Genomic DNA, 14,683 nt, shown 5'->3' with positions numbered 1-14,683 from the left:
AAATGACACGGCAAGAAGGTTAAAGTCCTGGTACACATGCCTCTTTCTCTACTACAAAACTAAGCATAACAGAGTTAGTACAATTGCATCAGCCTTTCAGCTTATCCTTTCCTTCTAGTGTGTGGCAGCTCTAAGACTTAACCCAAAATAATCTAGCAATACCCATGAGTTTTAAATAGTAGGAGGCAACTTCTAGAAATTGAAAATATGTAAATTAAGTGGCATCTCATATTCCAAAGGTACAAACAAATGAATTGGAATTACTGGAATTCTTAAATTATCCCTAGAAACCCAGTTTCTTCCCTTGTAATAGCAAAAATGACCAAGACTTAGATGCATCTTTCTTTTGTACTAGAATTGGGTACAGTGAGAAAATACAGCCCTAAGGCGAAAATATCAAGTGAAAAGAGTTGCTGAATTCCCAGTCTCAACTTTTTTAGAAAGCGATTTAAAAAAAAAAATCAGGTTGATCATGAGCAAATAAAAGATGGAGTTCTTTCATTTACAGGGTATTTACGTGCTACTCAGCAACAGTGTGCCAGGCTGAAGCAGCAGTGCCAGAAAGGAAAGACATGGCCATGACGGGTTTTAGAGCAGAGGGCTTTCAATTCCGCTTAAAACTGTGGTTTGAGGGATCCCTGGGTGGCGCAGCGGTTTAACGCCTGCCTTTGGCCCAGGGCGCGATCCTGGAGACCCGGGATCGAATCCCACGTCGGGCTCCTGGTGCATGGAGCCTGCTTCTCCCTCTGCCTGTGTCTCTGCCTCTCTCTCTCTCTCACTGTGTGCCTATCATAAATAAATAAAAATTAAAACAAACAAACAAACAAAAAAAAAACTGTGGTTTGATTTAAAAATAGAATGATGTAATTAGTTCAGGTAGCCGGCTCTCTTAATAATTGACATTTCTACAGCCGGTTATGTAACTGCCACTAACTAGTTCTGGGAGCTTAGTTGAGTCACCTCATTTGAGGGCCTTCTGTTCTTCAGGTTGAAGGTAAATGGGTTTAACTGCCTGTTCACTGAAGTCTTTTCTGGCTCTCACAACCTAAAATTCTAAGACTTTTTTCATGTACTACCTCTGTCTTAGTCCGTGTGGGCTGCTGTAGCAAAGTACCTCGGACGAAGCAGCTTATACACAACAGTGATGTATTTCTTCCAAAGGCTGGGAACCTGGATGAGGGGGCCAGCTTGGTCACGGGAGGAATCACTTCTGGATGACACGCTGCTCACTGTATTCACCTGGAGGGAGGGGTAAGAGAATTCTTTGGTGCCTCTCTTATCAGAGTGTTAATCCCACTCATGAGGGATCTGCCCTCAAGAACTAATCATTGCCCTGATCCCCCACCTCCTACTAACATAATCTATGGGCACATGAATTTTGGGGGGACGGCAATTTCCTTCAATCTTCTTACCTGCAGTGTGAGAGGTAGAGAATGTGATTTGGGGAAAATGGAATAGCTAGACAAATGCCAAGGCGGATGAGAAACTTCATCTCTGGACTTGGGTTCAGAGCCTGAGCACTCACATGACACAAGATATGTGAGCACAGGACACCACGGGGACAGGCTTGCTAGCTTTGTGACCCGGACAAGTGATTTCATACCTCTGAGCCCTGCTTTTCTTAACTATACAGCTGGAATATAACCATGCACATCCATATGATGTTTAAAAGTAAAATCCTTATAGCTAAATTTATCCTTAATAAAGGAATTAGGCAATATGTAATTATGTGGTTATGTAGTGACAATTTTAACAAGACGATCAAATTTCCTGCCAGTTTGCACCTTGTCTAGGACTCAAGATTTTTTTTTTTATAGCTGATACCCGAATGTGCCATACCCATGTCTCTCAACAGAACAGGGTTGTGCTTTCTTCTAAGATCAGAACTAGAGCATCAGGGTCTTCTAGATATGGCCATTTTAACCAAATGACCTATGAAGCAGAGAGAATGGGCTGTGCTTGGGCTATTTCCTGACACTTATCTATAGTCCATAAATAAAACAAAAATTACGTCATCTTTTTCGGAAAGTGGCAAATCTGATGTTATAGGCAACCCTTAATGTCATTATAACTATTACAAATTGATGATGTGTCTCTTTGACTCTTAATCTCCACCTTTTTTAAAAATTTTTTCAATCTCCACCTTTTAAAAACTTTTTCCAATTTCTGTTAAAATCCACGAGAGCATCAAGTATTGTTGCTATAGAAGATGTAAAAAAGGCTTATACGACACATTTGTTATCAATGCTTTATTGTTGAAAACAAAATTGAAATTCTCTGGCACATAAAACAATTATTTCTACAAAAGGAAAGCCTACAAATCTTGATAATTTATACAAATAACAGTTTCTCAAAAAATAAAACTTTAATTTAGTAAACTTGTCTTGTGCTCTATATTTTTAGCACTGTCTGCAATAATCCACCATAAATCCCTGAGCGGAGACATTTTTTGACCGTGTTCTTTAGCGCCCCCCCCACCCCCCCAAGTTGGTCAGTTACTAATAAGCCAGCCCTGTAGTGAAAGGTGTCAGGGTCATTTAGCTATTAAAGATCCATGCATTTTATGACACAGGCCCAATTATTAATGCTACTTGGGAACTGGGTCAACATGAAGTGCCTCTACTGTGTGCAATCAGCGAACCTATTAAGAACCAAGTGTCTGAAAGGAAGAACATTAACAACAAAAAAGACATAAAATGTTAAGACTAGGAAGTCATCATAGGTCAATAACTATTTAAATAAATAAAAAATGTTAGACATTGAATTTATCTCTATATCCTTATATTAAATTCCTTATTTATTTACTTATTATTATTATTATTTTTTTTAGCAATTGCCAATGTGCTAGAAGATGAAAAATACACTTCAACCCACACTTTTGGTTTGACCACGGGTTTGTTGTTGTTAAACGTTAAATATCATTCTGAAAACACAGTGATTTAGTTATAATTTAACTTTTGGCCCTTCCATGAAATGTTTACAAGGTAATATACATATTAGGAGGGCCTTTCTTATTAATGCCATCAACAAACTTCTTTCACTACTTCTGGCCTTCTCACAAAAACACTACTGCCATAGGAATACTACTTTAAATTCTTTATCCCACTTTATTCGGATATGTAGCAACACATATAAGATATGGAGAAAACATAATATGATCCACTTGTATGGCATACAAGTCCAGCTTCCTTTCAGTGGGGATGCTGGTCTGATATTTACAGGAAGTATTAAAGGAAAGAAGAAGAAGCTAATTTTCAGTTCCAAAGAACTGAACTTCATGAATCAGGCGTTTGGTTATTTTACTATGGTAGAATAATAAATAAATAAATATGTAGGGTACAGTCTAGCTACTTTCTCTATGAAGAAGTTGATAGTGAACTGCTTTTTGGCAAAGTTAATATTTAGTAGCAGAGTTTGCAAGTCAAAATAATGTTCAATAAAATGCTTTACTTCATTTTCCCTTGTATCATGATCACTGGAGTGGTTACTAAGTGGTAGAGAAATAAAATATCAATATGCTAGTGAAGGATAGTTTTCAACTGTGAAAAAAAGCACTTGGCAAAAGACCTAGAAATACACAGGCTGATGCTGTACTCCACTGCAGCTTAAAAGAAGTCATTTTCAACGTCTTTTAGGAAGAGCAAAATACAGTAAAAATAATTCCTTAAAAACATCAGCATTGCTGTTTAGGAACCTATCAGAAAGTAATTAGCATTTTATACCAACTCTTTCCAAAATATACAATCACTGGCAGCCGTTATTATACACTCCTTTGTGCAGACTTGATTTTTTAATCAGTAACATCTGGGAAGCACGTAGCATCTTCCCTTTTGTCTAATAGCTGCTGGTTAGTTATGGAACTAGAACACTTTTAAGCTCTTTAGATTTAATCCTTATATAAGCATGCGCATTAACCAGGAATAGCCATTTCCAAAGCCTAAGCATTAATATAATTAATTCTCCTAGGCAGTTTGGGGGAAAATGTTGGTGACATTAAAATTAAAAAAAAAAAAAAATGACTGCCTGACACGGATAAGGTCTCCCCAACCCCTCCTGCAACACCAGTGTGAAGCACGGTTAGCTCAGCTCACATGAGAAGCAAACGTTGTCCAAAAGAAATGAAGACTGTGACATCCAAATCATAAAATGTTATGTGCATTAATCAAGAAACAACTATAGATTGACAGATCCTGATATACTAAAAAAAAAAAAAAAAAAAAAAAAAAAATTCCCTCTAAGTTTCAGAAATTGATAAGCAGGCTGTCCCAAAGAGGGAAGACAGCAGCGTCAGGACAACCGGCCAGCTCACTGGGATTCACACACCACACTTTAATCATTCCCTATTAACACTTGATCTTAATTGTTTATCAGGGCTGAATGGACACTCTGACTTCCTCTCACAGTGTTTAAGGAACAATATAATTTCTAAATTAGCTTTCAAAAATGAACAAAATTTGTAACTTGGATTCCCTCCCTGCCCCCACCCCCCTCCCACCCCCCAATGCCATAAGATCCTGTTTTAAGTGCTCTGGTTTATAGTTCTATGGGTAACAATTACATCCTTCAGGAAGTTTCCAATGTTCCCCTTTTTGGTGTTAACGGCTGTGCCAACAGCAAAGCGAATACTCCCAGAAGTGGCAGTGACCTCAGTGACCTCTGCCCCCGTCCTGAAGTCCTTACTAGCTCTTGTCATAGCACTGCTGGTAAGTTCTGTTCATTAATGAAGCCAGCTTTAAAATATGGAGGAGGACGAGGTACTGCCCTCCTGTGTCAGGTCTTGGAAGTCTTTAAACCTTGCTTTTCCATGATATTCCACAGTTTGCGGAGATTGGACTGCGTGATGACGTCATCAGGCTTGAGCTGCAGAGCCCTCAGGTAGTTGGCCTCAGCCTTCTGGAGGCGCCCATTGAGATGGAGAATAGCCCCCAGGTTCATCAGAGCCGCCGGATACTGGAAACAGAGAGGGAGGAAAATGATTAAGAGGCTTGTTCCAAGCCTTCCTTCCTTCATGGAAGACAAAAATCTTCATCCACTTATGCAAATGATTCCCTTATGTCTGGAGGCATTTTATGGAAGCAATTTAGCAATTTATACAAATAGACCAAGATAACTAGAAAGAAAAAAAAAAGTTTTCAAACAGCTGGTGTACTTTGTGCTTTAAACAGGGCAGGCAGCTAGAAAAATATTCTTCAGTGAGAAAGCATGGGTTACATACAAAAACCTAGCAACCAAGTCAGACTGTACTTTTCGAAGAAAAATAAGTGAGAAGTCCTACACTGTCAGAAAGAACTGAACTTTCTTTTTTCAACTCAATGCCAAGAAATACTAAGTTGGAGAAGTTGACAAATCTACGTCCACCCACTCTTTGTTTCCTCTTCTTAGCAATATTCCAGGCCATTTAGGCAAACATAAGTAAATAAGTTAAGAAACTGTAAAATCTTACTGATGTTTTCAGGGTAAAAACCCTGAAGAAAAATTCAAATGTAACCGCTAACATCCTTTCCAAATCTAATCCAAGTAGCTTAATGAGACAAAGTTCTCATTTTTAAGTCAATTTTTAAACTTCTAATGGCAAATATTTATTATAAATACAGCAAATAAAAACATACCGAAACAGATAAAATGTAGTACAGAAAAATATAACCTCTGTAAGAAAAGTTCTATATTATTTGTTTAAAAGTAGTTGTGATTTCTTGAACACAGATTTTTTTTTTTGTGATGTGTGATATTTGCAAAACAAACTTATCACATGAACGGCCAAGTTAAAAAACAAATTTATGAGTTATGTACCACTAGCTTAACACAAGGGTCTCCAGCCCAAAATTCTCAGACATTAGTTAACAACAGCAGAAGTCTGTTGTTCCTTGCTATCTACAATATGTTCCTTGCTATCTACAAATAAAGGCTGTTCTGCTCTTCTCTTGTTGCTAGAACTTTCTGGCTAACTCAGAACAGCTAATATTTTGGCAGTTATACAAATGCATATTTCAAATATCAGATAAAACTAAAAATGTTTATGCTAAGATTGTGTTTTTGTTTTACAGATGGTGTCAACTGTTAATTGTCCTGGCAACTCTGATGCAGTGTAAAATAATTCACAATTATTTTTAAAATTTACTATTTTCACAAAATGTGTGCATTTTTCAGCTGAGTCCATGTGACTCCACTCTTTTCTGTAAAAACAATTACTTCTGAACCAAAACAATGCTGAGGGCAGGATTGAATAGCTCAGAGTAAACCAACTGTAAAGAGATGATCAGATTTGGATTTTAAGAGGTCTGGATTTGAATTCTTGCTCAACCACTGACTGTGACCTTGGGTGAGGTCCCCTATCATATTTTTCCTCCTTTTTTTTTTTTCTACTTGAGGTATATAGCATATGCATGCTTGTGATTTTTATGCTGTTATACATACTTTAAAATTTTTATTTCAATGGCTACGTAATACGTCTCTGGATGTAGAGCAAAATTCTCTTAAGTCCTCAACTATGGGGTATTATTTTCAAACCTGTCTACATCCTTTTTTCTTTTCCAAAAATAATGTTGCAAATATAAGCTATTCCTGACCTTCAAAAAGCTTTTGGTCAGGATGACTCCATACTTATCAAGAAAAATACAGATGATCAATTTCTAATTTTAAGCCCCAATCCAAATAAACATAGCTCTAAATGACATGTACAATGAAGCTCCACCCTGGAAACCTAAAATAACACCACCTACTCTATGTTCCTAAAAGGACTTTGTTATCATTCCACCCATTACTATCTTGGGTTTCTTGATGCCTAGACACATTTCTGAATTATATTCCCTCATAGAGCTTAGCACAATGATCAGTAAACAGCTACTAAATGGATGGCAAAGTGTGTTCACAGCCTGAATTACTAGAGATGCTAAATAGATAAAATATTCAGACTTCCGCTATCCTGGGTGGGAGGAGAGGATATGGGGAGGGAGGACCACGGTTGGAGACCATTCCTGGCTCACCATAAATAGAAGAGGCCCAGTGATGGGGGCTGAGAGAAACCAGATGGCTCTGTGGGATAGTCATTATTTCTTGAATCACTTTATTATCAAAGTATCTGTGCTTAACTATAATTACAATTCAAAGGGATTATTAAAAACCCTCCAAAGTTACAGAGTCACAATGTCTAGGTACCAGTGTCAGTTCTGCCCAAGATGTGAGCACTTGGACAAGTTGATTGAACACTTGAGACCTCTGTTTATTTTTTTAAGATTTAATTGATTTATTTAAGAGAAGGGAGCCTGATTTGAGGCTGGATCCCTGAGATTATGACCTGAGCTGAAGGTGGACACTTAACTGACTGAGCCACCCAGGAGCTCCGAGACCTGTTTTTTCTAGAAATGGGATGAGAACAGTATTTGCTTCATAGATTTGCTGCTGAGATTATATGAGACTACAACTTTGTTATTGTCCTTTTCTTCTTTTCTTTCTCCTTATCATCTCAAAAACACAAAGGAAAAATCTCCTATCAGTAGGCCTGAGTGACCACTGAATGTAAGCACTGTGGATCTGTGACCTGGCTCTACCTTTCTAGCATTGTGGCCTTTTCTCAGGCTAAACCTGGAAGGAGGAGATGTGAAAACACGTGGTAAAGTATGCCCAGCCACATAAATAGGCTTTACTATTGTTACTGAATGCAGCGCGGGTTCTTCTGTCCTTGGAATACTTTGAAGACACTTTCCTGCCATCAAATGATGAAAAAAGAAAAGTGGATATTGTTCTAAAAAAAACCCCACACAATTAGGAAGTTAAATCTGTCATCAAAATGAGTTCTGAATGCTAATTATAACAGCATTTTTGGAATTACTTTAGTTTCGTATTATCTACCCTTGTATGTAACTCATTAAACAAAAAATAATCAAAAATTGACATTATGAAGTTAAAATGGGATAACAGATCCCATAAAAGTTCACATATATTCATTAGCTGTGTTCTTTAGAATAAAAATCCAACTGAACTAAAAATGTATTTAAGACATAATACATATTTTTGAAGATTTTTATTTTATTTTATTTATTCATGACAGACACAGAAAGGGAGGCAGAGGGAGAAGCAGAAAGAGAAGCAGGCTCCATGCAGGGAGCCCAATGTGGGACTCGATCCCCAGACCCCAGGATCACACACTGAGCCAAAGGCAGATGCTCAACCACTGAGCCACACAGGTGCCCCCAAAACATAATATTTTTAAACCTCTAGAGATTTCTATGTTTGGATGTAACATTTTGGTTTGATATTGTCTAATCCTCCTATCGTAAAAATAAAAAAAAAAGTTTTTTATTTTAAAAACCTACAAACATACATTATTATGGAATGCTTTTCAAAACCTCACTATAGTTTCTTATTTGAGTGAGTGGAAACTGAGGAAATTTGCACGTATGCTCAAACGTAACCTAATTAACAGGTACCACTGCCTTAGGTAACTTAAAGTGTCAACAGTTATTTTGACATAAACAATTTCATGTGTTTGTTAAAAATTTACGAATAAAACTAGATATAGACTATTTTGCTATATGGTTGTTTTTTCTCTTCATAGACAAGCCTTCCCAGCAGTGACCAGGGGGTAGCTTACTGGATGCCCAAGGGACTGAGTGCCTGCAGGTCCCCTAGCCTTGCCTCTAGCTCAGGGAGCGACACAAGCATTCTCTGGAAGCTTGGTAGAAATGTGGAATTTCAAGTGTTAAATGAGAGAATCAGAATCTGAATTTTAACAAGATCCCCAGGGGGTTTTGTACGCTCATTACAAGGGAGAAGCACTGTCCTAGAGGTTTTTTCCTGATCTTGGATCATATTATTTTCCAACTTTTGAGTTTCCTACAGGAGGATGAAGTCCTGTATTGAACAAAGAATGTCAGATCAAATGCCTATTCTCCCACAAAGTCAATTCTTTTGGCCACGCAGTTATTTATAGTAAATGTTCAAATGAAACTTTATTAACAGAAATTGTAAATGACTAAATTTGACAGGAGAGGACATAAAAAGCCTTTTCATAACCAAATGGGGCCATGCAAAAGTTTTTAAACAGAATTAAAGACTACCTAGCTCTGTCACTGAAATGCAAGAAACCCAGGTGACTGTCTGAAGCCACACTGGTGTCCTTGCTCTGTGCCCCCTGTGACTCATTGGCAAAGGAAGAGAAACCCAACCACAGCGGCTGATGTCTTCCCTCACACACACATTCTCTTTTATTAAAGACAGCTGATGAAATTTTCAGCATGTTAACAAAAGACAGTCTGCAGCTTGCAACCCAGTAAAATGGAGCTTGTGGCTCCGCACAACCAATGATACCGCCTCCCACTTCACAGCCCAGAGACGAGAAGCAGATCTTTCTTGTTTCTTTGAAGAGGACAGATGCTTCACATCCAAGGGGCTGACTGGTAACCCTACTGCGGTAACAAATGACGTTTTTTTCAAGTCTCTAAGGAATTATGACTTTATTGTTATTGGACTGTGGTATTTGGCTTCTTTCTCCAACACTGGAGGAAATAAGTAAAATTCAAATAATAGGTATATATTGGGGTGGAGTAATAAGCAAAGGCAAGTTTATGCAGGTCTGATTCTAACCTAACACCTTTGAGGCTCCCAGGGAAATCAGCTGGGCTCACTGGACATCCCAAGCACACAGGATTAGAAGACAAAGTTATTTTCCTGGCCTTTGCCTGGAAAGATACCTATGGAGGAGGAATCGTAAAGCCACAGGGGGAGTTAGGATTGGGCACTCATGTTTCCATTGAGAACAGGACTAAAATGTAGAACTCTGGACAGAGGATTTGGGGAGAGCCTAGGAAAAGGAAAAGGGATTGGCTGAAATGGTCTTGTTAGGCAGGAGTTGGAAATCCACACAGTGTTTGGGTTTTCTTATCCCATTAGTCCTTGTGAAGCACTTCTGTTTTGTGAAGGTAAATCAATAGGCAACAGAAGCTTTGAAAAAATGAAAACAGAAATATTTGATCAATATTCCTAATTTTATGGGGATCCCAGGGTTGCTAGGCGGTTTGGCACCTGCCTTCGGCCCAGGGCTTGATCCTGGAGACCCGAGATTGAGTCCCACATCGGGCTCCCTGCATGGAGCCTGCTTCTCCCTCTGCCTGTGTCTCTGCCTCTCTGTCTCTTTCATGAATAAATAAATAAAATCTTAAAAAATTTCTTCTAATTTTATAAATCTAATTCCATTCAAAGTGTTGCTGAATTTATTGATATAGTTGTATATTTATTGTCATATGAACGAAATAACTTTTGAGGAAGGATTTCTGAAGTTATCCAGCTATTAACAAACACACTACAAATTTGGGGGACATTTGCAAGATAACCACCTTTAACTTCTCTTCTGAATATAATTTGCAAAACTTAAATGACTTTACTCAGTCTGAAGTTTTTAATGGTTTCACACTTTTTTCAAATAGTTACCGAATAAGTTAACGAAGGCAACGTACTGCAGCTCAACTGTATTCAGTTGAAATTGGCTTACCCAATTGAATTTACTGGAGCAGTAACTGTATCACGATGCTTAAAAAATAATGGTAAAAAACTTTGAAAAAATTATTTATGAAAAAGAGTATTTATGCATAAATTTAAAATTCTCTATTGTGCCTTGTACATGGCAGATATTTAATAAATAATTACTGAATGAAAGACTATCTGTCAGGCTTTTGGATACCATAAGAAGTGTACCATGAACTCAAAGCTTGATACCTTATTCCTCCTGTGTTCCAACATCATTCCTCCTCCTTTGTCTCACTGGCATGCTTATCGGTCAATGCCAAGCTAGAATCCTGAGTAAACTATCCTTGATTCCTTGCCCTCCTTCATACACACATATATATGTACATCCAACTATTAAGTCTTGACACCTTTACCCAACTATCTCCCTTAAACTTGTCTTCTAATCATAGTCCCTTTCTTCCTACTTGGTTTATTTTTTTTTTTAAGATTTTATTTATTTATTCATGAGAGACACAGAGAGAGAGGCAGAGACACAGGCAGAGGAAGAAGCAGGCTCCATGCAGGGAGTGCGACGAAGGACTTGATCCCAGGACACCGGGATCACGCCCTGAGCCAAAGGCAGATGCTCTACCACTGAGCCACCCATGCATCGCTCCCTACTCGGTTCAAGCCCTAACCACTATTTCTTGGATTACTTAAATAAAATTAATTTGAGAAAGAAGAATAATAAGTGAATGGGTAGCTGAACTAATTAACAGGTGACAGATTTAATGAATGAATGAATGAACACATGAGTAAAGCCATATGCAGGATTTTTACTATAAATATTGTAGTCATACAAACAAAACTTTCAGCGAATACAAGAAAAACTGTGTACTTGCCTAGCAAATGAAAATTTATAAAGACAACTGAAACCCCCAAATGTCTCTCACTATCCTATTCCTGAACTCACCTCCATTCTCCCAAGAAAACCACTATCCTGGGATGTCTGGGTGGCTCAGTGGTTGAGCGTCTGCTTTTGACTCAGGGTGTGATCCTGGGGGTCCTGGGATCGAGTCCCACATCGGGCTCTCTGCATGGAGCCTGCTTCTCTCTCTGCCTGTGTCTCTGCCTCTCTCTGTGTGTCTCTCATGAATAGATAAACAATATCTTAAAAATAACCCCACTATCCTGAAGTTGGTATTTATTATTCCATCATTCTGCATATCTTACACTTCTGGTTTTTTGCATACCCATAATCAATGTATGATCTTATACATTTACAAGTTTTAATTTCATAAATTTGTCATCACCATCACCATCATGCCAAGCAGGCAGATGAAACTTGGATATTTTGCTCATCATTTTGTCTTTCAGACTTATCCATGTTGATACAGGCAAGGTTTAGTTCTTTTACACAAATTCCATTCAACGACTACCCAATCTCTTAAGGATGAACTTAAAGACTCTTTACAAGAGGGCTTCCATCCATGTTCTTGTCACACATGCCTATCGGGAGAGTTTTGAGGATTGGAAATGATGGGTCACAGAGGATCTGCAACTTTGCAGATATTATCAAATTGCTCTTCAGTGTGGGTGTATCAAAGGCAGCATCAGCATGTAACAGGGGCCCATCCCTTTATTCCATGACCTTAATGACACTTGACATTGTCTGACTCCTTCATTTTTGCAAATTGAAAGTTGTAAAACAGTATCTTATTCTGCGTTTGGTTTCTTTCTCTCTGATTACTACCAAGGCCAGTAACATTTTCATAAGTTTATTAGCTTTTTCCTTTTTCCTTTCAGTGATCCTCCTGTTCTTTAACATCTAGATGGAATAAGTTCTATAAGGGTTGTCATCTACATGGTGGTACTTGAAAGGTAATTACACAGAACTCCTACTACCTCAAAACAGCCCTAAATACAACTGTCTGGCCTAGTGTTCTCCTGGTCAGGCACTTTCCCAAGACAGACAACCAGGTAAGTAAGCACTGTTTCTAAGATGAAAAATCTGTTAAACACAAAATGGGAAAATCCTTGATAGAGGTGGATTTTCAATGTGGGTGGGAGGAGGACAGAAATCTGGGCAGTGGAGAAGGGCAACAGGACCCACGACAACATTTCACAGCCAACGCTGGGGAGTCTTGGATGACTGTCTGTGGGAGAAGGCTGGTGGCTCCTGGTTAGCCCCACACAGAACCGACTTTTCTTTATAGTCTGCTTATCTGTCTTTATCTGTTTTCTGGCTTTCTTCTCATTGTTCTTAGGAACAACAAGAAAATCTGAAATGAACAATATTTTCATATTCTCCCTCTTTTTATCACCCTCCACTTCTACTGGCACTGCCTTGTCTGGAGCATCTCATCCATTCCTAAGTTTTTGTCCATCTCCTTTTGCCCTCCTGTCTTCAACTCCTGCTTTACCTATCACCCACAGACCATCTATCTCTTTTAAAAACACAAATGGGGTTTGGTTTTTTTTTTAAGATTTATTCATGAGAGACACAGAGACAGAGAGAGAGAGAAAGAGAGAGAGAAAGACAGAGACACAGGCAGAGGGAGAAGCAGGTTCCCTATAGGGATCCCAACTTGGGACTTGATCCTGGGCCTCCAGGATCACGCCCTGGCCAAAGGCAGGTGCTAAACCGCTGAGCCACCCAGGGATCCCTCACAAATGGGGTTTCAGAAGGTCAACCTGCACCTACAGAAAAGAATCCAGGCTCTTCTGCTCAATGCTAAGAAACTGATTATTATGTGGCGCCCAAAAAAAAGCCCTCGGTGTGTGTGTGTGCATGTGCATGTGCGTGCGTGTATCTGCATGAGCCATAAGAAGAGAAACCTTCTCTTTCTGCCATGTGCAGTTTTGAGCACTCATCTTTTATCAGACTGTTTCTCTGACAAAGCCCTTCTTCCATTTTCTTTTCAACAAACTTCTGCTCATTTAAAAAAAGGAGTTTAACAATCTCTTATTCATAGCTTACTTCTCTGTGTTCCCACAATACTGTCTACATACATTAATTGCAACACTTACCACAATGAATAACATCTACTTGTTATAAGCATCTGTCTTCTTTACTGGAGACTGAAACAGACAGTGAATTTATTTTAGCTGTCTTTATAGTGCTAGTGCCAGGCTTTGGCATATGAAAGACATTCTCAATGAATGCTTGCTGAAAGAAGAAAAAAATGTTACGATTTAGCAGAAAGAGCTGACCTAGAAGAGGTATATCCTAGCCCGATCTTAAAGTAACTTAATAAACATTTACTAAGCACCTACTATATGTCAAGGTTGCTGTCAGACACTCTAGCTAAGTGCTGAATAAGAACAATATTTTTTCAGTCTGTATATAGTTTTAGCTAACATTAACTGCACGGTTGGCATTTATCACAAACCATTAGGGGGTGTACATACCTCTCATTTATGTGCCTCAAACCTACCGGGTCAGTGTCACTGTTACCCATTCATTGTTCTAGGCATTGTTCTAACGCTACAGGAGAGTTTACAGACGGATTTGCTGCCCCCACGGTGTTTATAGTGCAGTGCATGAATACAAATTTTTCTACTACAGAGAAGAAATCAGACACGTCTAGAAGGGTGAGATGTGGAGGAGAGGAGAGGTTACTTCCTATGGTCATGGGCCTATGAGACACGATGAATTGCCAGGTTGCTTCAAGTCTTTAATTCTTCCAAAATGAGAATGGCATACAAACTTCTGAAATTGGTTGTCACATCAAAATCAGCTTGTTAACTTTTGAAAAGTGTTTTTAGCCAACTGCTGACAACACAGCCAACAATGGACAGAAGTCCTAATAAAGAAGAGTCTGCATTGTGATTAGTTCGGAGATGAAGATGTCCACAGTGAGAGCCATGCTGCAACCCTTTTGCGATCCAATCAAAATAGACCCCCCCAAAAAATCATATTAAGAAATGAAATATTGATACAATAACGGAGAGATGTCGGAGAATCCCAAGATAAAACAAGAGTCCACATGCACTGCAACGGTCTCAATTCAGCAGTGGTAGTTTTTCATAGTCATGTTTTGACTACAGTCATATTTTGAATAAAGTATCTCCGCAGAAAGATTTACCAAATTGTACACACAACAGGGGAAAACAACATGGGGAATCTAGCAATGGCCTGGCAAACTGTGACAGATAATAGAGATGATTCATTGTTATTCTCAGTTTCAACACAGTGTTTGCGTTTTTGAAATAGCCTTGAATAAAACAAAAGAGCTACAGG

At 38.6% G+C, this 14,683-nt stretch overlaps 1 protein-coding gene across 1 annotated transcript in view; it reads right to left on the bottom strand.

Annotated features, from left to right (window-relative positions):
- Positions 1 to 4,512: 4,512 nt before the first annotated feature.
- TMTC2 (transmembrane O-mannosyltransferase targeting cadherins 2) overlaps positions 4,513 to 14,683 on the bottom strand; it is a 391,175-nt gene continuing 381,004 nt past the window's right edge. The window contains exon 12 of the mRNA XM_055341449.1: positions 4,513 to 4,950. Within this exon, the coding sequence (XP_055197424.1) occupies positions 4,771 to 4,950 (180 nt within the window). The 3' untranslated portion in view covers positions 4,513 to 4,770. The remainder of the gene's footprint in view (positions 4,951 to 14,683) is intronic.

The sequence above is a fragment of the Nyctereutes procyonoides genome, unplaced genomic scaffold, assembly GCF_905146905.1.
Source record: "Nyctereutes procyonoides isolate TBG_1078 unplaced genomic scaffold, NYPRO_anot_genome, whole genome shotgun sequence".
Taxonomy (NCBI): domain Eukaryota; kingdom Metazoa; phylum Chordata; class Mammalia; order Carnivora; family Canidae; genus Nyctereutes; species Nyctereutes procyonoides.
This window is presented reverse-complemented; position numbering and strand designations above follow the sequence as displayed.